The sequence below is a fragment of the Abrus precatorius genome, unplaced genomic scaffold (genome assembly GCF_003935025.1).
Source record: "Abrus precatorius isolate BTA unplaced genomic scaffold, Abrus_2018 Scaffold10, whole genome shotgun sequence".
Taxonomy (NCBI): domain Eukaryota; kingdom Viridiplantae; phylum Streptophyta; class Magnoliopsida; order Fabales; family Fabaceae; genus Abrus; species Abrus precatorius.
Genome location: NW_020874292.1, coordinates 28,624,681 through 28,651,178, shown reverse-complemented (window position 1 = coordinate 28,651,178; position 26,498 = coordinate 28,624,681). Strand labels below are relative to the sequence as shown.

Genomic DNA, 26,498 nt, shown 5'->3' with positions numbered 1-26,498 from the left:
GGTTCATGTCCCCCACCATCAATCGGCGGCCGCGGACGGAGGCTGATTCTGGCACCGATGAGAATTCAGAAACCCCATTCCCAATGGGATGTTTTGTTTCTCAGAGGAAACATCGTGCAGTGAAACTTTTCAAAGAGAACAATGGAAATGAACAGGCTCCACCACACCCTTCAAAGTCATGTTCTGGCAGAATTGGAATTGGTAGTGGCAATAGCAATTCCAAAGTTAATGCCACACCTTGTGTTTCTAGGCCTGACACTCCCACTCCTTCAATTTCTGTGTCTTCAAGATATAGGCTCACCCAACAACACCAACACCATCATCATATTCATAGGTCTATCAATGGCACTGCCTCAGCTGCTGCAAAATTGTTGCAAGCCAGTGGCTTGAATCATGCCAACGCCAATGCTTCTTCCGCTTTGCAATTGCCTCTAACCAATTCCACGTGTTCCAGCGACGATTCAAGTGTGAATTGCAGCATTCAGTCACTTCCTGAATTGGGAGATAGAGATATGTTGCTGCAATCCACTGTGTCTGCTGTGGCTGAAAAAATTGGGAGTGCCAATGGTGGGGATTTGAAATTTCACCCTTCCCCTTTGTCCCGTTCGGTTGAGCACTTGCTAGTAAAAGGGGCTGAGAAGCAACCTCCTCCTCCTCCTTCTTTTATCTCCAAGCATCATGGAAGTGGAAATGGAAATCAATTGGTTAAGTCAGGTGGCCTTAGTTTGCCACCTGTTCCTCCTCAGTTTGCAAAACCAGGGGTGGATACGAGGAAAGGGAAGAAAGGGTCTAGTCATCAGGAAGACATGCATTCACTCAGATTGATCTATAATCGTTATTTGCAATGGAGATTTGCCAATGCAAAGGCAGAATCTGCTATCAAAGCTCGGCAAACAGAAAGCCAGGTCAGTTACCTACCTTCTATTTACTACTTAATGACAAATCACAAATATCTAGTAGAGGTGGCAGTGGTGGTAGTAGTAGTAGTAATAGTAGTAGAAGAAGAGGTGGTGTGGTGTGGTGTTGGTGATAGTGGTAGTAGTAGTAGTAGTAGTAGAAGAAGAAGAAGAAGAAGAAGAAGAATTGAAAATCACAATTGTCTGGCTAGGTAGTTAGTTCTATACTTAGAATTCTCTGGATGGATAGAGCAAGAGGAATATAGGGAAGATTGGTTGATCATGGGCAAGAGAGTGGATCTCTATTTCAGTTGCACTGCAAAGCTAACTTGGAGTAAATGCTTGAATGATATTGACAGTAGCTTGAAAGATATGGTGGTTAATTTGTTTGTTTCCCTGGACCTTAAGATATAGACACAGCATATGAAAATCTTAGTGAACAAGAAAAAATACAGATGGAGAAAATGTAGAGCAGTTCTGCATTCAACGATTTAGTTTTGACCTGAGTGTAAACTGACTATCACATCATTTATTGGACATTGTAATCTGGCTAGTTTATTTCAAACTATGCTCCAATAAAGTTCATATGGCTTTTTAATATATACAAAACTTCCGTTTATGGGGAAGTGTTAATGTGCTTTAACTATTCAGAACTCTTTTGCACATTCACATCTACTCAATATTTCAGTTGGTTCTGATGTAGCCTAAAATTTTTGTACTATCTTGTAAAATTTAATCACCTTCAACTCTTCTTGTATTTTTGTTTTTCTTCTCCTTAATCCTTGCAGAAAGCACTATATTCTCATGCAATGAAAATATCAGAAATGCGTGATTCTGTGAACAGGAAACGCAAAGAGCTGGAGTTTTTGCGGAGATCAAAGACTCTGACTACAATTCTTGAAGCTCAAGTAAGGCCACCAATAATTTTGAATGCTTCTTTTGTATTTTGCATTTATGTTGCGCAAAACAATATTTGCTGTGTGAAATATGGGTAAGAATATCATTGCTTGTTGCCTTCTTTCGGTATCCACATATTTGTTATTATTGTGTCTCTTTCAGCAAGACCACCTTATGCGATTTATATATGTTGAAGTGCAATTAAGAGAATACCCATTATCAATTATCATTTTATTTCTATATTTACAGTAATATCTTTAAGTAATTTGCATATTTTTATTCAATACAATTATAGATTCCATATTTGGATGAGTGGTCTGCTATGGAAGAAGAATATTCGGCCTCTACTACTGAAGCAAGTCAGGCTTTATTGAATGCCTCAGCGCAACTTCCAATGAGTGGGAATGTTAGGGTATGGTTGTAAATCTTCTTCTCGTGTTTCTTTATCATTTTACCTACCCATCTACCCAAGCAAATTTTGCTTTTTTCTGCTATACTTATTCTTTGGAATTTGTCTGCAAGGTCTAATTTAGAACAATGCATTATTATGCCGCAGGTTGATGTAAAAGAACTGGGGGAGGCGCTGAATTCAGCATTAACAATGATGGAAACAATGATTTCCAATATTCAAAGATTCATGCCAAAGGTGAGACAATTGAAAGAATGGATCTAAATTGATTACAATCATTCAGAGTGCTGCTTCCTCCTTCGATGCCATTTTTACTTTGTTATGTAGCCAGTAGGGTCAAAATTTGAGTTTCTCTACAAACTTAGTTGAAGAAACACAAAGATATTCAATTAGTTGTGTCTATAATGCGTGAGGCATTGCACTAACAAAACTTTGTCAATCTCAGGCAGAAGAAACAGATATTTCTATTTCAGAATTAGCCAGAGTTGCTGGTGGGGAAAGAGCTCTTATTGGAGAATGTGGATATTTATTGTCAAAGACATACAAATCACAGGTATGCCCATATTCATTGTAGATAATGGCTGAATTCTACAATCATATGTTCTATGATGTTTATCTCCTGCAGTTTTTTCATATCTTGATGCTTTTCTAATTTTCAGGTGGAGGAGTGCAGCTTAAGGGGCCAGCTAATCCAACTGCATTCCATTTGCCAAAAGAATAATAAGAGTATAGAATAACAAGCAACTGATAATTCAATTGCAAGTTAATTTTGGAAATACTACACACATCTAATGTTGTTGATAGTTGATGAGGGAACATCAACAGTACACCCTGCAGATTCATTTCTCTTTGACATTCTTTTTCCATTAGTTGAGAAAAAGGGAAGAAAGGATCATGATCATGATGCAAAATTTACTTTTTGCTGTCTCAAGATGTTCCACAAACATTGTATGCACTGTATTTTTGTCAATGTAATGGATGGCTCAGGTGCTCAGCCAAGTCACCGCCATCTCTTCCCCCTTTTCACTCACTTGGATGTCAATAAAAATGTAATGGGACACTTAGTCCTTGAATGAATGGAATATGTTTGTAAGAATTTTCTTTGAACTTTCAGGCTCCTATGTGTTTTCTCATACAGGTATATAATATATATTATTCACACTATGACATTGTTGTAAAATTTAAAAACAACTAGACCAACTATATATAAGTGAAGAGAAAATACTGTTCTTGTAAAATACCTTGTAGAGGTGTTTGACTGATAATTTAAGTGTTAGACTTTTGTTGTATAATTATTTCAATTTTATTCTGTCTCAATATGATTTCAACAATTTATCATATTTTTTAAGATTTTGTTAACCTAATGCCTCTACGGTGGAGTTTAACAACCAAAATTACTAAAATTTTATTGAAAAAAACACATTTATTAAAAGTATATAAATGCTTCTTTTTAATAAAAAAAACTAATATATATATATATATATATATAAATGTTTAATCTTGACTCTAAAAGTCTGAGGTTAACATATTTTAAAATTTTAATAAAATTTAATTAGACACTTAAAATAAATTATACTTACAAAATTTTGAAATAATTAAAATAAATAACTAATTTATTATAACAATAAATAAATAAATCTATATTTTCTCCAACAAGAATATTCTCATTAGCATTGTTATTAGAGTACATCTAACTTCAAGCCCAAATATTTTATTAGTAATTATAAAAAATAGTTAAAATAATTATTTTCTTTATTTGTTACATAAACATTCATAATTTTAAAATATTACAAGTTGAATGAAATATAAAACTTATATGACAATTAAACTAGCGTAACATTTAATAAAAGTTTTTAAAATTTTGTATGGCGGTCACATAATGATATATAATACGAATTTTTACGTGACATATGAATAAATATTATCACGTAGCTGCCATGCAAATTTTTTATTTAGTAGACATCGCATGAATAAGTCAAATATGTAACTAAATTAATCTTAAAGTGATATTAAAAAATATATTATTTAAATAAATAATTAATAAAAATAGATTTATTTAGGCAAAATGTGTAAAAAGCTTTCGTTAAAAAATGATCATAATTTATTATTTTAAGTATACTTATTATTATTAAATAAATTTATTTAAAATCATAAAAATTATACTTATTTTAATTGATAATAGAGTACCTTTTGAATATAAAATATAAAATACGGAAGGGCGTCCCCATAAGCGCCCGACCCGACCCAACATGGGAAGAATAACCCGTCAGAGAGATTCATTCATTTTCGTCTTCGTTTGTTTCTCTGCGGAGAAATTGGAAAGAAGCTACGAGGGTTAGGGTTTATGTTAGGGTTGGGCTTGTTCTGAAATCAAATCAAATCGAAGCAGAAGAGTGAAGAGAAAGAGAGAAAATGGCGTTGAAGTTTTTGAACAAGAAAGGATGGCACACGGGGAGCCTCAGAAACATCGAAAACGTGTGGAAAGCGGAGCAGAAGCATGAAGCCGAGCAGAAGAAGCTCGATGAGCTGCGCAAGCAGATCCAAGAAGAGCGAGAACGCACCGAGTTTCGCCTTCTTCAGGAGAAAGCTGGCCTCGTTCCGTAATTATTCATTTCTCTTCAATTTATCAATTTTATTTTACTTTTAGGGTTAGGGTTTCACTGCGGATTCCTAATTGATTGCAGTCACCAGGAGAGGTTGGAATTCTTGTACGATTCCGGGTTGTCCGTTGGAAAGTCTGCCAATTCCGAAGGATTCAAGGCGCTTGAACAGTTTCCAAAATCCGACGCAGCAGATGCTGCTTCATCCTCTGCTTCTGCTTCTAAGGTAGTTGTTGTAGTAGGTTTCTGTGATATTAGTGTTGATTTTTCGCATTTTTGTAGCAAATGATTTTTTATTTTCTTCTAAATGATTCATGATTGATTGGGTGTGCAGCAGCAGGGGGCGAGTGTTCCCGGAGCATTATTTGAGGATAAGCCTCAGTCTGCCAATGATGCTTGGAGGAAGCTTCATACTGATCCCTTGCTTATGATTCGCCAGCGCGAGCAGGAAGCGCTTGCTAAGATAAAAAACAACCCTGTTAAGATGGCTATGATAAAAAAATCAGTAAGTGTCTCCTTCATTTTCAATTCAGAAATGAGATGCCCTTGCCAAGAATATGAAACTTTAGGGTTAATTGGACTCCCCTTCCCTTCCAGTTGAGAGATGCTTATGCTTAGATTACGCTGTTTACCATTTACAAACTGTTTGGTTCAAAGGAGGGTAGGAGAAGGGTGGGAATATAAAATCCCCTCCATGTTATACGAGAGGAAAAATTTAGAGGGGAGGGATTTTGGTCTCCCTTCCATCTACTCCAAACCTCTAAATGAAACAAGGAATTTTCATCATAAACCTCTTACCCAACCTTTTCGAACATTATTTCTCTGTCTAGATTCTGGTCCATTTTAATCTAATTGAGCGTCTTAGGAACATTATTTCTCTGTCTAGATTCTGATTCCCAGCAGCCAATTTTGAATATCTAAGAACCAATTCAAAGCCAACAATAAGAGTGTTAAAGAATAAAGCTTCATTTTCATCAATTGAAGTCCTAAATAATAAGGTGTTCAAAGAAAAGAAAAATGTTGCTACTAAGCTCATTCATAGTTAATCACCATCACTAAGAGGTTTCCTTAGATTATAATGGTTGGAAGCATGATACATTTTGTCTCTCAATGTGAGGTGTGTAATTTTTAAGATTGGACGGGAGGGCAGTATAATTTAAGCATCTCTTTAGCGAGAGGAACATAATTTATTCAAAACTTTATGAAATTGTACTATACCTAGTTGGTCATTTGTTCTATCTGTATTTTAGATTGATTGATGGTTACAACTTACTATGTTTGACTGGACTTATTCGTAGATAGATATGGTTTAACTTATATGGGAAGAATATTTAAGATTCCTCTGTTTACCACTGTTGGTTTGGGTAATTTTTACACTGAACTGAATCAATGCACTGTACACATCAACCAGATGTAGTACATTGACCAAGATGAACTCCAGCAATGATATTTTAAGTTACACTCATAAATTTCAGCACTTGGTAGTGGGTGCCTTGTTCTTTGATGTGCTGGGGATGCATTAGTGAACATATTGCAGAAATTGCTGGTCAACAAAACCTTTTAATTCCAGAATCTCCCGTGCCTCATACTGTGACTCAACCAATATCAAGCTCTGTTGCAGTAACATCTCCCAGCCGCCACACTTTCTGCAATTTCTCCCAATCACCTCCTCCAGTGTGTCCAGCTTTTGTTTAGGACTATCCATTGTGTGCAACCCTGTGCCTATAGCAGCCACCTAAGGAGTGTACTACCAATATGAGGCTACTACTCTTGTTCCTGGTGACTTCAATTTCAGTCGGAATGGTTTATAATTATATGAAATTGAGAATTGTGTTACTTTCTACATACTCACACATTGGCCTGTCATTTTAATCTCTTTAATTCACCTTGCATTTAAAGATCTTTAAATTGCAGAGACTGAATAGGATAACAAAAACAATTGTTATAATTTAACTTTCAGCAAGACCTTTTGTTTGATGTTGTTTCTAATATGTGGCATGTCCTAATAATGCCCGGTAATGTTGTCAGGTTGAAGGAATGGAACCCAAGGAGAAAGATCACAAGGAAAAGGAAAAGCGGAAGAAGCATCATTCTAGTAAATCAAAGCCTAAAAAACAATCTGATTCAGAAGATGATGCTGCTGACAGGAGAAAAAGAAAGACTAGTAATGGAGATTTTGACAATAAGTATACCAAGTCCCAATCATATTCAGAGGATGAAATGGGTGATGGAGAAAGGAAAAGAAAGAAGAATCACTATGAAGACAAAAAATACAGAGAAAGGTCAACGAGTCACCAACAGAGGCAAAGAAATGCCAAAGACTATAAAGAAGATGCAGGTGACAGAAATTATAGCACGTTTAAGTCAGAAAGATATGCTTCAGAAGGTCAGTCCAATAAAAGGGGGGATGGGAGATTTTCTGAAGCAACATCCAGTAGATCTTCTGCTACTTTACTTGAACGTGGATCACACTATAAGCGCAGAAATGTGGCTCCGAAGCTTTCAGAAGAAGAGCGTGCTTCTAAACTTAGGCAGATGCAATTGGCTGCTGAGGTGCATGAAGAGCAGAGATGGAAACGTATAAAGAAGGCTGAGGAATCTGATGCACAGGAAGCAGTCCAGAACAAAAACACTGGTGGCAGGAATTTCTTGGATAATGTTCAAAAAAGTGTATATGGCGCAGCTGAAGGAGGGAGCAAATCAATAGCTGAGAGTGTCCGTCGCCGGACACATTATTCTCAAGGCAGGTCTGCAGGTGAAGGCAATGCATTTCGGCGATGAATGCTGGGTGGCTTCATCACTAATTTTTAATATCTCAGCTGTCTCCACACCTCTCTTGCGTTTGCTTTTCTTCCATGTACCATCATATGATTCCTTTCTTGTATCAATATGTGAAAACCTGTCTGATATCAATGTGATAATATATCAAGAATTCATCGTTTTCCCTTCATGATTCGAGATTTCCAATGTTCCTTGTGATTTTGAAGTATTCGTGTCTCGAAATCAAATATTTTATATGCTACGCATACTGTTCGGGTAAATGCATGTACGACGTGAATATTAGACTAAAACATCCATTATACTTGGAAATTGATACAAATTGTTGATTTGATCTGTGTGATATTATAAAAAAATAAAACTAACGATTTTTGATAAATTAGTTAATTTAATCTTTGATTTTGACTATTGTTAATTAATTTGTTGCTAATGTTATTGAATAAATTAACTAATAATTATAAAGTTAACGCCAGAGTTAAGAATTAGATTGATTTTTCTTATAATCTTATGAACCAAATTGACCAGTAACTTCAATTATCGAGATCGAGTTATTGTTAAGGACTATATTAACAGGTGATATTATTTTAAAGCAAGAAAATTATATTTTGCGCTGAGAAAAACTATGTAGACAACGCAAGCGGAGTGATGTTACTCATTATTAAATAACCCAAATAGAAATTGAAGAAAAGCATACACGTTAGAGGTGTTAATATCAGTGCTTTAAAAATAGCACAAAGGATAACTAAAGAAAAAGAAACTACTGTGTTCAGCTGTTATTATCAGTTAATTTCCCCTATTAAAAGCGTCAGTTTTCAACCCGGGTAATGTCTAAAGTTGTTCTTCTTAGTGAACACAAGAAAATCACTTATCGCTTCATTTAGTAAATGCTGTTTACTTTTCTCTTCAATCAGGGAAAAAAGTCCAATTATAGCACTGTGAAAACTTTACTTCGTAACCCAAAAAAGTAGAGAAAATTTTCACTCTTGCCCATTTGAACGAGAATGATCTGCTATGGTGTTTCTGTTACTGGCAGTGGATATGATGCCTAATGGCCATAATGCATATGCAGGCAAAAAGATGTGGTTGCTGATTTACAATTAAGGAAGTACTGTTGTTCTTAATGTAGCTAATGATAGCTATGTAAAGCTTCCTCCTTGATTAATAATGTGGCGCATCTTACAGTTGCATGTCTCTGTCATAGGCGATGAAAGCCAAATCATCATGTCAATTCCTACCTATTCTACCTCGTTAACAGGTAATTGTGATTATATTAAATGATCTTCTGCCGACACACACTTTCCTTATTGTTAACTAAGTTATTTGGTTTTAAAAAATATTTCCTGATTTCACTTTTAAGTATAAAAAAGTTACCTTATTTTTTTGTTTGGCAGTTCTAAAATACTCATTAAGAAATTAAAAGTAATTTTTTTTATCCAAAAATATTATTAATTAATCTTTTCTCGTGATTTTTAATACAGTGCAATGTAATTTTTAATTAAAAAATTCATTTTTAATTATTTAACCAGTACTCTAAAGACACCTGTTAACAAAATTCTATATAAAAAATAAAGTGATATTTTATAATTAAAAGTAAAAACAGAAAATAAAAGCAGTAAACATTTTCTCAAATGCCCCGCGAATATTTTGAGTGCTGCCCCTGATTGTACCCAGTGCATGAGGCATTTGATTGGTATATATCATTTTCAAGCCAGCATGAGTATATTATGATAGAGTAATATAGCAGAACAAGATGGTCACAGTTCATGGCCTCTTCTTATGTTCCCTTATTCATTCATTGATTGAGCTAGAGTTACAGCTGCACCAAGGACAAATGAATGAAATGATAAATTAATATTTGGCAAGCATGGCCACTTTTGCATATTTGTATTATGTGAATAATGTTACTATTATTATTATTGCCAAAGGATGTGAAGTGTAGGTACTCAGTATTTAAGATGTTGTTGTAACAAATCATGGTAGATAATATGAGAGGGTCACAGTGGACCATGTAGCTAGTTACTCCACCACGATTCATTAGTTATGTGAGCTTCTTGGGTTGGAGGATATTTAAGGCATTCACTGTTATGCAGATAACAAAAGAAAACAAGTTTGAACTTTGGTCACATACTACAATTTTTTTTATGTTCCTTTATCATTTGCATCATTGGTAGGGAAAAGTGTCGGTTTGGCTACAATTAGAGCTCTATTGTACCATATATCTGCTTGGGAAAGAATAAGAAACTTGTCCATAGTTAAATTTTACAGGGCCAGCCAATAGGGTATACAAGATGAGGATCTTTTGGTTTCTAGTTTTCTCTGCACATCTGGCAATAGCATCTTCACTTGTGGAATTTGAAGGCATGTATTTTAACCAATTCTTAACTCGATTGAAGCAAAAGTTTTCTATTTAGGCTGTATTATGCTGCCTGCACTATAATTTGCTGTTTAGTTCTCTTTTTTGCGCTGTGTTTTTTAAATTTACAAGAATATTGCCTATGATACGTTACAAAAGAAAAAAAATCTTTGGTAAACCATTTCACTACTAGAATGGAATTCTGAATTTGTGTAAGGATTTTATGCGTATTAGATTTGCTAACAGCCCAATTTGCAGATAATGATTCAAGGCACACGCAAACCACCATGCAGCTGAATTTGTATCATGCTAGAGGTCTTGAGTCCTCTCTAACTTCCACATCACCATTTTTATTCTCTGACATGTTCACAAAAGATGAGGAGCGTGTCAAGTCTCTTCATTCCAGATTAGCTAACAAGGAAGGTGTCAGCAATTCAGGCACCACTACCTCTTCTGATAAAGTGGGGGGACCAAAACTTGTGAGTACACCATTGAAATCTGGTTTGTCAATTGGTTCAGGTAATTACTATGTGAAAATAGGACTTGGGACCCCTGCTAAGTATTTTACCATGATTGTAGACACTGGTAGCTCCCTCTCCTGGCTCCAATGCCAACCTTGCATTATGTACTGCCATGTGCAGGTTGACCCTTTATTCAGTCCTTCAACATCTAAGACCTACAAAACCTTGCCATGTTCATCCCCTCAGTGTTCCTCTCTCAAGAGTTCTACACTAAATGCTCCAAGTTGCTCAAATGCAACTGGTGCTTGTGTATACAAAGCAAGCTACGGTGACACTTCTTTCTCAATCGGTTATTTGAGTCAAGATGTGCTAACCTTAACTCCATCAGAAGCACCATCAAGTTTTGTATATGGTTGTGGACAGGACAATCAAGGATTGTTTGGAAGAGCTGCAGGTATTTTGGGTCTAGCCAATGACAAGCTCTCCATGTTCTCACAATTGTCCAACAAATATGGCTATGCTTTCTCCTATTGTCTTCCCACATCTTTTTCAGCACCTAACTCTTCCAGGGAAGGTTTCTTATCCATTGGAAGCTCATCATTGACACAATCATCATCATACAAGTTCACTCCCTTGTTGAAGAATCCAAAACTTCCTAGCTTATATTTTCTAGATTTGACAACTATTACTGTGGCAGGTAAGCCACTAGGAGTGGCTTCCTCAAGTTACAATGTGCCTACCATAATAGACTCTGGCACAGTAATCACAAGGCTACCTTTGGCTGTTTATACAGCACTGAAAAAAGCATTTGTGACGATCATGTCCAAAAAGTATTCACAGGCCGAAGGACTCTCCATCTTGGATACTTGTTTTAAGGGTAGTGTCAAAGATATGTCAACAGTGCCTGAGATTCAGATGATATTTCGTGGAGGTGCTGGCCTTCCTCTTAAGGTTCATAACACCCTTATAGAAATTGAGAAGGGAGTTACTTGTTTGGCCATAGCTGGTAGCCCTGCAGCTAACAACATTGCCATTATTGGGAATTATCAACAACAAACATTCAAGGTGGCTTATGATGTTGCCAATTCTAAGGTTGGATTTGCAGCTGGTGGCTGCCAGTGACACTAGTACTTGTTTCCTGACCAAATCATGTTGCAACTCATAAAGCTAGTGCTGGATACAATTTATCAATTGTTGTTCACAAAAATGCTACAATAAAGATCAAAGACCACTTGCAGGGGCATATGCTGTATCTTAGTGTGCTAATAAGAAAAATGACCAAAAAGTTTCAATTAGGTTGAGGGAAATTTTACTTTGAATGTCAAAATACGCATGGGGGGCATGCTAATTCGTTCCACCTTTTGAGTTTGGGTATAAAGTTTTTATTAGGTCCAAAAGCATTTATTACCTAAAAAAGTTAAAAGTATTATAAATATTTGTTAAAAGATTTTTTCATTTTTAATTACTTAAAATTTACCCAATTTCAAGAACTAATGTCTCATGTCAATAATAAAAGTGTAAATTATTAGATGATATCGAGCAAACAATATTTCAATGAACTTCATATTATAACTGTCTCCAATCAAGCAACTACAACAAGTTTTTTAAATTTATAACATATAATTTTATACTTTTTTATGATGTCGCATTATTTTTCTTACCTTATTCAATGATCCATTACTGGCAGTGCAGTACTTGCCTCACGTTTAGTACAACGATTCCTAATGATTTTGTGTCAAAAATGTTATACAACTAAACAAATATTATTGGAAGTGATCAGCCTACTAAAACCAATTAGTTTCGCTATTTGAATAATTTAAAATTAATATTATTTAATTTTATTTATCATTTGTTTTATTATATAATTTTTAAAATTTACATCTCAAATATATTAAAAAAACACCTAAAAATATCCTCTGTGGTGGTACAAAAAATATTTCCCAAAACCAAAAAAACTCCGACATCTCTTTCTAACAATTATTATCCCAAAATATTGTTGTCCAATGCTACCAAAAAGCTTTTTTAGTTGCTATAATAATTGCTCTTCCATGAGCAACTAGGGTTGGACATGCCCTAATAACCCTTTTTTGCAAAGAAATAAATCTCTAGTTTGATAACCATGAAATAACTAAATGTATTTAGTTTTAAAATTATGTTTAAATAATTATTTATAAGTGAATCATTATTAAACTTTTAGAAAAAATTATTACTATGCACATTAATTTGTAAACTTTGTTAGGCATACCCCTTCAAATATCAGAGGCTTAAAGACTAACAATCACTGATTGAAGTATTCATAGCCTGTGTCTTTGACAACTTAACCAACAATTAATTGCACATAATTGTAAGCTTTACATTAGTAACACCCTCCGCATTCGATAGCATCTTCATATGATGTTCTTAAAAAGTATATTAATAAACACCTTTAACAAATTACAGCATGCATGTCAACTGCCAAGTGATTTTGACAATTGAAATTAATTAAAACAACAAATCTACCATTAGATAACACATAGAGTATCATTATTTGTAAAGCAAATCAAGAATTAATAAAGGGACTTCTTAAAATAATCATCTGAATATTTCAATGAAAGATAGTCTTATACATGTGTAGCATTCTCTTATTGTATAGACAAACTAGACACATTCATATTCTACACAGACAATGTCTTGGTTCAACACAAACATGTAGGATCCTCACTGTCTCTTTGCCCTTGTTAGGTGCAAAAATAATCCTTGTCTTTAGACTTACTCCATCCATAAGACTTCAACAAGTCACATTACTACTAGTCATGTGATACTGATAACTTTATGCATTACAAGGAAGTGAAGAAGAGGGTTCGAGAATATTTTTTCAATCTTGTGTTGCTAAGAAGTCTCTCTCAAAAGTGAAGTAAAAGTTCACAATCGAGAATGGTGTGCTTGATTTCCATCGGCAGAAAAGAACAACCCTATCTTAGAGAACAATCTTAAGAAACATTAATTATACCTTATTAAACACTTTAAATTATCATTTAAAATATGTATTGAACATTTTCTATAACTTTTTAATAAAAAATTGGTATTTTTAACTTTTTAACGTGTGTTACTAGATACATATTAAAAAATTCGTAGATTAAATTAACAACATTAAATGAAGATAATTTTGGAATCAGATCTTGACCCATTTCTCATTCCCAATCACACCCCCCAATTGTTCTCTCTTCCTTGGTCCAAATTCTACTTAAGAAGTTTAATTACTAAACGCTGTACTATTGAGTTTGGAACAATAAATATGGCACTCTTTCTGCAGGTTCAAAGGTGCAATGCATGTGAACAAATAAGGGAAATAGGGAATTTATTTTAGTAGCATTTCACTTAGTTATGTTTAGCTTAACTTATTTTAAAATTATAATTACTTATTTTTAAAAGATAAATGCTAATAACAAAATTACTTGAATCTCACTCCTAATCTAACAGGTTACATTCATAATTTCGATGCTTGCAATAAATTTTAACAAATAAAAGAGATCAAATATGTTATTAACACTTTTTTCTTAAAAGAATTAAAAAAACAATTATTTCTTTAAATTTAAGTTTTATTAAACATGTACTTAAACAACAGATTAACCTCATTATTCGACCTTATGATTGTCCTAAAGCATAGCAGGTTTTAAGTTTCAATTAAAATCCAATGAGTTTGCAATTCACCTCAATTATTCAATACTAGATGCTTCGAATTGAACTAGTCATTCAACGGAGAAACCAAAACTATGAAACAAAAGTGAAAGCGCGTTAGAACGAGAAGCATAAATAAACAAGCTTATGTTACGAACAACAGACAACGCTCGAAACATAGCAATTGAACAATAATGTAAAAGGCACGACAAAGAATGTCTCAAATTGCTTACAGCACAATTAACCAATTCTTTGGAAGTGGACTTCAAAGCCCATTATAACATTAGAATGTTATAAAGTTCCCTCTTTTGTCGGCAAAACTGTTAACCCAGAAAAAACTAAAACAAATTGCATCATTTAGAGTTTGTTTAGTAATAATAGAAGTTTTAAATTTATTGAAGAGTTTATAATTTTTTTAACTAATAAATTAGTAGAGTTGTTTAGAAAATAAAAAATTAAGAGAGCTTATAATTTTTAAAAGTTAACTACTTATGAAAAAAAAATACTTAAATAGCATTCAATTTTTATGTTTTTATTTCATTTTTATCTTTAAATTTGTAAACAATTTACACTTGCATAGAATAACCATCGCACTTCATTTTTTTAATCATTTAACACATTTTAATTAGCTATACAATTAGTTTTACCAATCAACTCTAATTTAATCAATTAGTTATAAGTCTATTTCAACAAGCTTATCAACTATAAAATTATAACCTATAAAGTTTTACAAAAGTTTTATCAACTAAAGGCTTAGATTCACTTAATTTGACCAAATGTGGCCTAATTCAACCCCAACAAGCGAAGGCAAGAAGATGAGACAAGATATTCTTAAAAAAAAATAAAAAATTATACAACGGTACAAAAAGACAGAACACGCCATCATTTATTTTACTAATTAAAAAAAATGCATGCTAAAAGTTTAGTTATTTTGACTTTTTATGCTTTTGTATAAGCTGTAAAGTAACTTTTGTAATAATATCATATCTCTGCTAAGATTGTCTGAGTTTTATAAGAATTACTTTGATAATATTCTTAATCCATGTGTGATCTTAACAATCAATTGGCAGAAGAGTTGAAATGTAAATATGGATATCTTATTCGATATTTTCATAATTTGTGTGAAATCTGATTTATTAAAATATGAAATGTTGCTTATCAAGAGTAAAAGATGATTACTTGTATAAGAATTACTTTGATAATATGCTTAATCCATGTGTGATCTTAACAATCAATTGGCAAAAGATTGGATTTGTAATTGTTAAGTGCTTGTTTATTTTAAATTTCAAATCAGGTTTACACAATTTTCAATACATGAAACCATTTTATAGGATGACTTTTTGAAGAAAAAAAATTTCAATGTGAACTAAAGGAGTTTCTAACGTAATTTATATAATTCCAAAGGTAGCATTCTCTTGTTTGACTTTTGTTTTTATCATAGAAAACTTCATACTTGACTATTCCCTATAACTTAGACCATTCACAAATTTCCCTTAAAATACTATTGTTAACTTAGTAAACTTCATACTTGGTTATTGTTTTTGGATAAGATTTTGTTCAATGCTATTTAAAATTTTCAATTCTCCATTAAATCTTATGAAAAATATCTAAAAAAATAATTTTTATTTTAAAATAATATTTATCATATTTGTGTATTCTTGATGTAATAAATATTTTTTTAATGAAAATAACATTTTTAGTTGTTTATTTATGGTATTTATAGGCTTGAACAAGATTAGTCTCACATAAAGGATGTAAGAATATCCGTATAAGGACAAAATATATCCCTTACTTGATCTTTGAGATTATGTAAAAAGCAATGATAAAGTAACAAAAAGAAAACTCAAACAGATCTTACACTTTTTACTATTTTTATTCCTAATTGTATTTCTCCCTACCAAAATTACTGCCTTTTAATTTGTGTAATGTGTTTGATTTTCTAGGAAACTAGTTTTTAAGTTTTCTTAGTGAAGAGGGTCTAGCTCATAACCCGAAAAATGTGATAAAATTGGTATGTTTATTTATACTTGTTCGACATATAAAAAAATTCACTTAAATGAATTCAAATGATAAGGACCATTCCATTTAAATGGAACAAACTATTTCTATCCCTTTTTTTAAAATGAGATAGAGAAAATTAAAAAAAAACAAAATAAAAAAATTACGCTCAAACTCTCATTTCGTAGCATTTGGATCTTCTGCAATAACATTATCACTAAAGGATTTTGGCAATTGAAATATTTCAATGTATTTAAAAAATAATAAATATAATAATGGATGATAAAGATTAATATTAGATATACTGCAGTGAAAAATTCACTTGGAAAGGAAGATGTATAGCCTACAAACAAAAAACAAAACGGTTATTTCTAAGATTTGAATATGTGATGTCTAAATTATAAGACAAAAGCTTTATATATATAAAATTTTGTTATTTAAACGTTTAAAAATTTAGATCATATGTGACAAGGTATAATTTATCAATATCTATCTCTTACATTTTATCTTTTTTAGACGCCAAAAGATGTCACTTTTGTAGCACAAAAATCACTTTCCATATATAAAAGCTCATTCACATTCTCTCAATGTATTCAACAGAAAATTTTGAAATTGTTTTTTTTTTTTACCTTTTTAGTTTTCATTTTTCTGCCTTTGAAATTGCTAGCTTATGGCACACCAACTACAGCATGTCATCATCAAGTGACAAGTAAATCGAATTAGCTAATTATGTATGAACTGGAATTGGTTTACTTTGGTCTTTCAGGGACTTCAAGGGACCCATTCTCTGTTGTCAAATTAAATTTTTCTACCATTGATGTAACATGCATTTGATGGGGTAGCGGTAGTACATACTGGGTTGGCCAGTCTGCGTGGCAGTGTACAAAAGTTATGGTACTACCATTATTTAATACAAGTTTTAGGTGCATAATTCAAACTTAAAATTTTAAATCTATTAGTGGGGCCACCCCATATTTGATTATCAAATGATATGTCTCTTGCAGCCTTCTTATGCTGACTATCTCCAAAGTCCAAACCTTGAATAAATGCAAAGGTAGAATCAGAGCTAGAATTGAAGATGAGCAAGTGATTCATCCAATTTCAGTAAGCCAAGTAAGTTGATATATGTGACACATGAGCATATTCTTTGCATCGTTTTTTAAGATCCCTCACCCATGATCACTTGATGTTGGCAGAGAAGTTGTGCATATTGTTAATCTATTCTTAGCCTTTTTATATGGAAAAAGTCATATTTTGCGCAAAACCCGGATAGAAAATGCAGCTAACATTGAGCATTGTGCAATGAACATAAATTTATGCATACATGTCAAAGGAAAAAGTAGATGGCACAAGAGCACTTTTTAGACCTTAAATAAAGAATGATCATAACTGATTCTCCACCTTGGCCTATGTTATTCCAAATTCACAAACAACTCCCAGATCTCAAATTAACAATATGAAATCTGGCTCCACATGTCAAGTGTAAATATTACCTGTCTCCACTACTAGATATAAGTAGAACATAGTTCCAACAAATATTGAAGTAAGTGTTCCAAAGCAAGTATTTAAATTTTAGGCTTCAGGATCTGCCCATTATTAACCTAGTCAATGGAATAAAATATCAGGTAATAAAGATGTGCCAAGGTGTAATGCTGGATTTTGCTTTTCATAGCTGAAAGTATTGATGTCTCCAAAGTGCCATGCAGGATTTTGATGTCATCTGGAAAGTTTCTCATTTCTGGTTCATACAATTGCTTGTATTACTGAAGGCCAAAGCCTATAAGTATTCTGCTTTTGAGTGTCCATGGATTAAACACATCATTGATCCTACTAGTGTATAGTTTGCAGGTGCAAACTTGAGGTTAGGCACCAACAACTGGTAAGGATTTCCATTAATCCTCAGGACTCTAGAATTTGCTTATTTTCCTCTTACATACTTACATTCTTTGTTTAAAATATATGCCATTAAAAAAACCCAGGCATCATGTTCCTTAAGAATTTGTTTCCACTTTGTGAACATCAGTTTTCTATGTCAGTATCCGTTGTATAATATGTGATTACTTCATGTTGCTTCTTTCTCCTCTCACCCTTGTTAGGTGTGCCTTATCTACATACCATGGGGTGCATTTCTTCAAAAGTCATAGGCAGATCAATTAGTTTCCATGAAGAGAGAAAAGAAAGATCGCAGAGAACAGCTAATGGTATTCCATTACTGGAAGATTTAATCATATCCACTAGTGGCAGTGACCAATACCTTGCTCTTGTCTGCGCAGCTAACGCAGTATCAAATAAACTACACACAAGGAGTTTTAGTTCTAACATGTCCTCAAAACTGGCTATTGATCCTGAAAGTTCTGAAACTTTTGAGAATTTGGAGCCATCAGCAAGACTAGATCAAGGAGAAGGGGAACAAATTGAGAGTGATAAAAAAAACAGGTCCAAAAGTTGGCACCAGTTTCCTGAGTATAGTGTGTACTCTCTTGCTCAAGAGAATTTATCTGGTTTTGAAGATAAACATGAGTTAAGCTCTAAGGGTGCTGTACGTAGTAGGAGTTTTCACACAGCGAAGGAATATGATGATATGGTTAATAAAATATGGTTAAACAAGTCCCAAAGAAATCAGCAAAGTGAGTTTAATGATGAAGAATATGCTGGTTCAGGAACTAACATGGTCCTTCAGGTATCTGAATTTGTATCTAATACAACTCATCATACTGAGGATAAGGATTCTTCCATCAAGAAGATGCAACCACCATGCTTGAACAAGAAGTATTCATTGGAAGAAAGAGAAATGGTGAAGGAGACCAACACCCTTAGTACAGCACCTGAAAGCAGTACAATAGCTCCAGGTCCTAAAGGCCATATATCTAGTTCTGGTATTAAAAATGAGGAAGTGGTTTCAAGTCATAAAACAAGAATGCATGAGAGTGCTGCTCAAGGAGTAAGCACCATTGAGAAGGGAAATAAGAGAAAAAATTTAGCAAAGAGGCTAGAATCACTTAGAATCCCATCCAATATTGAATGTCCAGCCATTGCTAGTCTTAAGGAATGGCTTCCTGCAGGTGGAATCTATTCTCCCGGTTCCTATGTCACACCAAAATTTGGCAGCTATTCTCTAATGAGTATTGGGAATGCAAGTGAATCCAATGAGGATTCTATATTTAGTCCAGAGTTGGTGTCTGCCTTTGAACAATGTATGCAAAACCTTGAAGCAGAGGAAGACAACATTCTGAAACAAATTGTAGAAAATGTTGAGGAAGAAAGAGAAGAAGAAATCAGCCCCAAGAAAGAACTCCACCATCCATAAAAGGTCAAAGCCATACTTGAACGTGAATTTTGTTAATAACAGATAAATTTTAGACAAAGCTTGTACTGTATTTTTTTCACATCTCCCATTCCTGTATGCATGTGAATCTCCATTTTTTTTTTTATTCAAATGCATTTTGAGAAGAGGTTTCCAATTTACATGGCAGTGAATGTGAAAGTACATTCATTTCAAGTATATCTACCTTCAAAGTCTAGACCAGTTGCTTGTACATCATATTATAGTCATCAACCAATTGGAGGAAACAATTTCATTAGGTAATAAGAAGTGACAGGAAGCTTTTGATTCCTACAAAACATCCTGAACATGTACTCTAGTTTAATTTAATCGTGATTTTTCAAGTGATTTTATGAATTTCACACCTCATTCAATACGAAACAACCACATCATGCTATTCCCATCATTTTCATCTCGGTGTCTTACTGGTATCTTGTCATGTTTAATGAACACATTGAATGCACCATAAATAGATTGTTGGGTTCCTTAAATAGGCATGAGAATCTATAGACCTTTGGCCATTCCTTAAATAAGTAATTTTGTCTGAAGTATCATTTTACTTATCTTATAATCACATTAACAGTAAAGGTATTGCAGACAAAAATTGTTTAAATAAAAGTAGCAATAGACACTCCCTAACTATTACTAGAGCCATCTAGAATCCTGGAACCAGTTCTCAAGACCCTTATCTAAATACAACGCAACTCAAGACTATGATTCTAGTTACAGGTTGCAATTGCACCAAAAGACTAAGGTATGTTAGACTTTTGAGCCTGATTTTAAGTAAAATTTATATATGCTGAATTCATTAAGAAATAATAAGCCAAGTGCATGATTAGTACATCTTCAGTAACTAATACAACCAATTTTTTTACCTTTATGGACATATTTCTGCCACTACATTGATTTAGCACGTCTCTCACATAAATCATAATGGGACGTTCTAAATAATTTTTCTCTACTACTTAAAACATGTTAGTTGATTTCCATGTTATGAAACCTAAATCCCACTCTGATTGTAAAAGATTTTATCATAGACTTACACTCATTCCAGTATTGTTACCCTTTGATGGCGTTTGATATATAAGAAATATTTTATTCCGAACTAAACCACTTATTGAAAATAAAATTCCAATTAACATGATTCCTACAAAATTTATAAAATATATTTGGTCATTATTTACTTTCTTAAGAATAATATATTTACCATCAATTATCATGAAAAAGCTTAATAGCCTTACAATCAGTTGGCATGGAAAAATTTTATTTCCCCCTATAAAAGTGAGAGTAATTTATTCTTACTGATTCATAAATTAACATTTTCAAGAATCTTTTATATCCAAAATTTATATTCTCTTCTTCCAAACGTGAGAAATTTTTATTTTCATGCTACTTTTGTAAGAGTGTTAAAGCATTTATTGAACCAAATACCACCTTTATTATACTCCCGCAAGTCCTAAAGTCGCAACTTGCCCTTTTAACCTATAAAAAAGGGTCATCAATAATAAAATAAGCATACAAAAGATCCTCCCTCTCACTCTATCTCTGTTTCATCAACACAGGCTTAATTAAATTTTGACCCAAGAGTTTCTGTAAAATATTTTTCATTACAAAATTGTCCCTACTATTTAATTTTTCCCATTTGATCCCTATAAATATCTCAACTTTTTCATTATATCCCCTATTTTAAAAATACTAAATGAAAAATCCATTATATTTATAAAGACTGAATGAAAAACTAATGATATTTAGAAAAATCCAATGTAAAATTTCATAATATTTAACGGAACTAAATGTGAAAGAAAAATTACAAGGAACTACCTGGTTAAGAAAAATACATTATGACAGACTTGTTTCAAATAAATTAAAAATAAAAAATTAAGGGCATGTTTGATCAGTATTTTGAAAACATTTTTCAGCTTTTAAAAATAAATAAAACTGTTTTCAAAATACTAATAAACATGCTCTAAATGACAAAATTATGAATTTTTTAGGACAAAAATATTAAGGCATTTATATATATAGTTTAGGGATTGGCAAGCTGCAGTTGACTGACTATAAGTGTATTAACTCATTCTCAGCTTCGTCCAACCACATGCAGTAAAAGATGATGGTAAAACAAAGCACGTATATATTCTCTGTACAAACTTCCTTCAATTGCTTTCATTATTAGCATCACAAGACTAAAAACAGACATTGGCAATGTTATTCAGCATGAAGGTGTACAACAAACAACTGTAACATCCTCAGGCCATGTTCTACATTGTGTGGTGAGACAATCCACCAATTTTTCTTCTTTTGGTAAGATGGTACGACAATACTCAAATTCCTAAACACTTGACCAACACGACCTAAGCTGTAGGTAGGTAATTACAAGGTATAAGGTTACAAATTTACAAGTAGTCAAGATACATGTAGTTTCTGCGTCGACTGAGCTGCAGAAGGCTTCCATAAGTGCGATCCCAAACACCAATAAAAAGTGATTCTGTGTCAGGGCTAAAAGATACACCAGAGATCTCCCCAAAAAAATCGATCACCTGTTCTTTTTCAAAACCATGCTTTGCATCAAAGACATGCACAAAGTCAGCTGGCTCAGCCATTGCCATGAACTGCCCATCAGATGTGAAACGTATTGAACGTATAGCTCCAAGGTTTCCCTTAAGAACAGCAACAGACTTTGATAAGTTCCGAACATCCCAAACACGACATGTTTTGTCTTGGTTCCCGGTAGCAAATATACAGCCGTCAGGATGCCATGCAGATGCAAATGAGTAATCCAAGTGTCCACATAAAGGTGTGATAGTCTACAAAGAACCAAAATTAAAATTAGATATTCATAATTTTTCCACTCTCAGCACATCCACCCTGCTCTCATCCTATTCAAGAGAGTCCTTTGAGAAATATACAACAGAAATCTGTAACATGGATTAACAGAATATGCCAACCTTTCCCGTTTGAGAATCCACCAGTATCCCTTTTGGGTTGTCTCCAACAATTACAAGTAGTTTCCCATCAGGACTCAATGAAGTATGCTGCAAACAAAAAGAGCACAAATTCATATTACCATTTATGCTATTTACCGATAGACTTTGATGTCATATTTTCCAACACTAGCACTGGGCATCCACAAAGTACATGCAACAAGAAAATTAAGAATGCTATCGGAAATTCTTCAGAGAATAAACTTGTTTCAAGGAAGAGCAAGATGGTATTTCTGTTTCACACATAAAATTATTAAAGCTCACTTTTTCAAACAAACTTTTAAAGGCAGCTTACAATTCCTAAACAGTTCAACAGAGCCCAACAATCATAATGCTACAGTCAAAATGTTAGACCAGAACTTTGCAAAACAACAAAAAAGGGAAAAAAATGTATCAACTCATAATTCAAATAAAACGTTATCAAGCATTTGTTATAAACATAATTCTTCTTTCCCCCTTCTCTCCATCTTCTCATTCTCTTGTATTCTAAAGTAGTAAAAACTAGCAAAGTTATGCCAATTCTTGCAACAACAACAACAATCAAGTCTTCTCCCACAAAGTCATAATATTCATAATATTCTAAATTTGCCAAGAGTCCTGACTCGGGTCAAGCAATAATGTCATCTTTACCACTTAAAAAAGAAATAAAATAAAGTCTTATCTACTGTTTAAAACATGACAAATCAGGAGGGGGGGGGTATACTCACATTTACTGGCCAAGGAAAGCAGAAATGCTTTGAAAGCTGAAATCTCTCCATATCAAAGTCTCTGACTCCACAGTCATTGTTTGAAGCCATGAAATGAACACCTCCACTGACAGATTAATTGGTTACTAGTAAGCAGTCATACTTGAGGTTGGTTGTGCACAGTGATTGGCACCCCAATTTAAACCCCAAAAAAAATCAAGAAAAGAAAAAGGATAACTGTAAAGCAGAGAAGAAAGACCTTGGATGCTCATAAATCTCAACAGCATTTGTGATTGCATTATCCTCATATGTAGTTCGGCAACAAAAGCTAACCCAAGGCCTATCTAAGTACTGCAAGACATTGTGTATGTGTCATCAATCAACAGGAATATATAGGCAATTAAATCCATTTGGAATATCAAAGAAAAATAAACAAAAATTGAGGATGACTTCAGATATTCCCACTTTGTAAAGCAGTAATATTTCAATAAATCATATCAAGAAATAAACTCTACCCCGTCTCAAAAGCAAGGCAAACATCTATACTATGCCGTATAATAAGATAGAGAAACAAAAGTTAATTCTATACACTAATTGGTGCAGCACAAAAAGTTGCAATATTGTGCATGATATTCTCAGGGACATTTAACATGAAAAACTAATCATTGCAGATTAGAAAAATAATAGGTACAAAAGAAATACCTTGCAAATAAGTTCTCCTTGAAAGCCTCCAGCAATCAACAAGTTATCTCGTACAGCCAGTGTACTAATTTGTGTCTGAGTAAAACCTTCCAAGACACTTCCAGGATGTTTCTATCAGCAAAACACATTTAATATCAGAGCTGTTTTTCCTAAGTGATGTTTTCAACAAACAAACAAAAAAAAAATTGTGAAAAAATGATTACCTCAACCGGTGCTACATTCCCTGACACATTCAAGACTTCAGATCTCTTAGAATTTAATGAAGACCAGTGAACAATTGAGTAATGTGAAACAAGATATACATCATGCTTTGATGTCGACCAAACCAAGTTCCTCAACTGCAAATGAGAAATTAGAGGTTTCAAACAAATGTTTACATAAATTATTGCTAACAAATGCATAATCTAAAGTTTCACAAGGAAATAGAAAATATAAAATATATCCATATAGCCGGAAAAAAAAAATTGTTAGTTATAACACAAGTATACATGAGGGCACATGTCATATCATGGAGTGTGTAGACCAACCAAATCTTATTAAATCCTCACGAGATTAGAAGTAAAAGATTACTGAATTAACATACTTGGAAATGAAGTATCGTTGACTTCACAGATCTAGTATTTTGCCAGAAATCATAATACATCCCCCCTTTATCTGTTGGTTTGCATTCCTGTAAACAAGAGGAGAAAAAGCGATAGGGTCAAAAGATATTGTCAAAATCACTACACAAATGCCTCCAAACTAAAAAGCAAACCTATTTACCTTCTCAGACATTTCCCCTGACTGTGGTATATTTTCATAATTCTTGTACTGCTCTAGTCTAGTTTGTCTATATTTCTCACGACTAATGCTCAGTCTATCCCAAGGTATACCTTGGATATCCTTCCCCCTTCTCGCTTCAGCAGCAGTGGTATCCGTTATTCTGTTTTCCTGCAGCAGGGAAACCAAAGCGCCCACCCCAAGAAAGCAGAAGGAAATATTATGCCAATGGCCGCATTGTAGTAAATATTAATCATGTAAACATAAGCTGTCTGATAAAACCAGAAGGCAGCAACAGCACAAATGCAATATTACACATGCACACACACAACATTAAAAAAGAGCTTCACAGTGAGAATTAGCAAACAAGGTTTTGCTTATGACTCGAAACAAACCAAAAGATCATATTCGTCATCTTCGTCATTATCAGAATCCGATTCACCAAATCCTCTGCCACGGAAATACATATCATCTTCTACCTCTGCCATTTCACTATCGTCTGCAACATACTCCATTTCATCCCCGTGGTACTGAGACATGATTCTTGATGCTGTTCAGCTGTTGATGATACTCGATATCTAATTCAAAAAGGGAGTATGTTAAAATGAGTTGATAAAATCATTTAAGTGAAAGAAAATAAACATCATATTCTATGACATAGACACTGCAGATACTAAGTTTAAATTATATATATATAAAATCTTAACACACAGAATTCTTTATGTGATAGAAACTACAGATTCTGCTTTTTCAATTTTTACAGCGCAAGGAACACCACTTAGGGATTGTTTGGAAGGGGGTTTTGGAAGGGAAGGGAGGGGAGGCAATTTTTTTATTTAGAAATTAATAGAATTATACATCATTTATGATAATAAATAATTAATATAGTGTATTTATGCTAATCTATCATTGTATATCCTTATTTTTTTAAAATTATCTAATTAAAATATATTCATTTAAAATAAAAAGCCCCCCCACCCTCTAAAACCTTCTTTCCCAAACAATTCCTATGAGATATTTAGGGGCAAGAACAACTTTAAACTAACCCTAAAACCAAATATTTTTATTTTTATTTTTCAAAAATTCCCTTCTCATCTCATTTTAATTATAAACCTATTAATCCGAAGCTGACAAGCTATAAGCGAAAACAAGCAAAGCTTACATGACATTAATTTGGGGAAATTTCAATTACCTCATGAAATGAATTCGAACATGTAAATACAAAACAGAGGGGAAACTTTTCTATCTTTTTTCACCAGATTCAGAAATCAAAACAAAAATTTCACATGGTCTCAGAAAACAAACCCCAAAGACTAAAAATCAATAAATTAAAGCGTAGCTAACCGGAGGACGAACTTGCAGCGTATATATACAAACACAATTCAAATAATAAAAAAAAAAACTAACTTTAAGGGATAAAAATGATAATTGAATTAAGAAAATTAAAAGGGGTAAAGCAATTGAAATTTTATTGCTGGAATAATGAAAAGGGGGTTAATGGGTTCAAAAAATTGCGACCTTTTTATAGTGCGTTGGTGAATCCAACGGAAAAGCTGCTCCGTGTGATTGAGGAGTGGTTGGATCTTGGTGATAAGGACCTGAATCTGATCTGCGTATACAATTGAATCAGCTTTTGCAAAAATATAGAGATAATAACAGCACCTTTGAGTCTGTGATTGATAAAATCACAGAGATTAATGTACAAGATTTTCATTTTTTTTATAATTTCAGAGTGAAATAATAATAATAATAATAATAATAATAATAATAATAATAATATTCTTTAACGAATATTTTTTAAAAATAATTAACGAATTAAGAATAATTGTCAATGTATTCTTCTATAGTTTTTAATGTATATTTATCATTATTTTTAATTGAAAAATTTAATGTCTTAACTGATAACTTCAAATACTAATTGACAATTGTTTAAAAAAGTACATATAAACTAAAAAAGAGTGATAATTTAGTCTTACCGACATTTTTTTTTGGCACTGAG

The 26,498-nt window shown here is 33.2% G+C and overlaps 4 protein-coding genes across 9 annotated transcripts; 3 read left to right on the top strand and 1 right to left on the bottom strand.

The window, feature by feature from the left end:
• Window positions 1-2,181: 2,181 nt before the first annotated feature.
• On the top strand, window positions 2,182-2,988 carry LOC113853302 (protein ENDOSPERM DEFECTIVE 1-like). Its single transcript, XM_027483871.1, has 4 exons — window positions 2,182-2,205; window positions 2,350-2,439; window positions 2,648-2,755; window positions 2,862-2,988. Exons 1-4 carry the CDS (start codon window positions 2,188-2,190, stop codon window positions 2,937-2,939), a joined length of 294 nt encoding a protein of 97 aa, XP_027339672.1. The 5' UTR covers window positions 2,182-2,187; the 3' UTR covers window positions 2,940-2,988.
• Window positions 2,989-4,428: 1,440 nt separating this feature from the next.
• Window positions 4,429-7,814, top strand: LOC113846182 (pre-mRNA-splicing factor CWC25 homolog). 3 transcript variants are annotated; one of them, XM_027474165.1, is made up of 4 exons: window positions 4,429-4,802; window positions 4,887-5,028; window positions 5,137-5,307; window positions 6,831-7,809. In XM_027474165.1, the coding sequence occupies exons 1-4, from the start codon at window positions 4,615-4,617 to the stop codon at window positions 7,581-7,583; spliced, it is 1,254 nt and encodes a 417-aa protein (XP_027329966.1). In that variant the 5' UTR covers window positions 4,429-4,614; the 3' UTR covers window positions 7,584-7,809. The 3 variants fall into 3 exon arrangements, with proteins under 3 accessions (XP_027329966.1, XP_027329983.1, XP_027329976.1); XM_027474182.1 differs by having other exon boundaries at window positions 4,447-4,802; window positions 5,143-5,307; window positions 6,831-7,814; XM_027474175.1 differs by having other exon boundaries at window positions 4,447-4,802; window positions 5,140-5,307; window positions 6,831-7,812.
• A 1,607-nt stretch (window positions 7,815-9,421) lies between these two features.
• Window positions 9,422-11,741, top strand: LOC113874563 (aspartyl protease family protein At5g10770-like). The gene is made up of 2 exons (XM_027512786.1): window positions 9,422-9,938; window positions 10,192-11,741. The coding sequence occupies exons 1-2, from the start codon at window positions 9,869-9,871 to the stop codon at window positions 11,514-11,516; spliced, it is 1,395 nt and encodes a 464-aa protein (XP_027368587.1). The 5' UTR covers window positions 9,422-9,868; the 3' UTR covers window positions 11,517-11,741.
• A 9,772-nt stretch (window positions 11,742-21,513) lies between these two features.
• LOC113864287 (uncharacterized WD repeat-containing protein C2A9.03-like) lies at window positions 21,514-26,108 on the bottom strand. Of its 4 annotated transcripts, none has more exons than XM_027497845.1 (10): window positions 26,018-26,108; window positions 24,895-25,077; window positions 24,503-24,670; window positions 24,324-24,410; window positions 23,944-24,078; window positions 23,741-23,851; window positions 23,298-23,389; window positions 23,060-23,165; window positions 22,317-22,403; window positions 21,514-22,175 (listed from the first exon to the last, which is right to left on the bottom strand). In XM_027497845.1, the coding sequence occupies exons 2-10, from the start codon at window positions 25,036-25,038 to the stop codon at window positions 21,765-21,767; spliced, it is 1,341 nt and encodes a 446-aa protein (XP_027353646.1). In that variant the 5' UTR covers window positions 25,039-25,077; window positions 26,018-26,108; the 3' UTR covers window positions 21,514-21,764. The 4 variants fall into 4 exon arrangements, with proteins under 4 accessions (XP_027353646.1, XP_027353670.1, XP_027353662.1 ...); XM_027497869.1 differs by lacking the exon at window positions 26,018-26,108 and adding an exon at window positions 25,692-25,995; XM_027497861.1 differs by lacking the exon at window positions 26,018-26,108 and adding an exon at window positions 25,844-25,995.
• Between the last annotated feature and the right edge of the window lie 390 nt (window positions 26,109-26,498).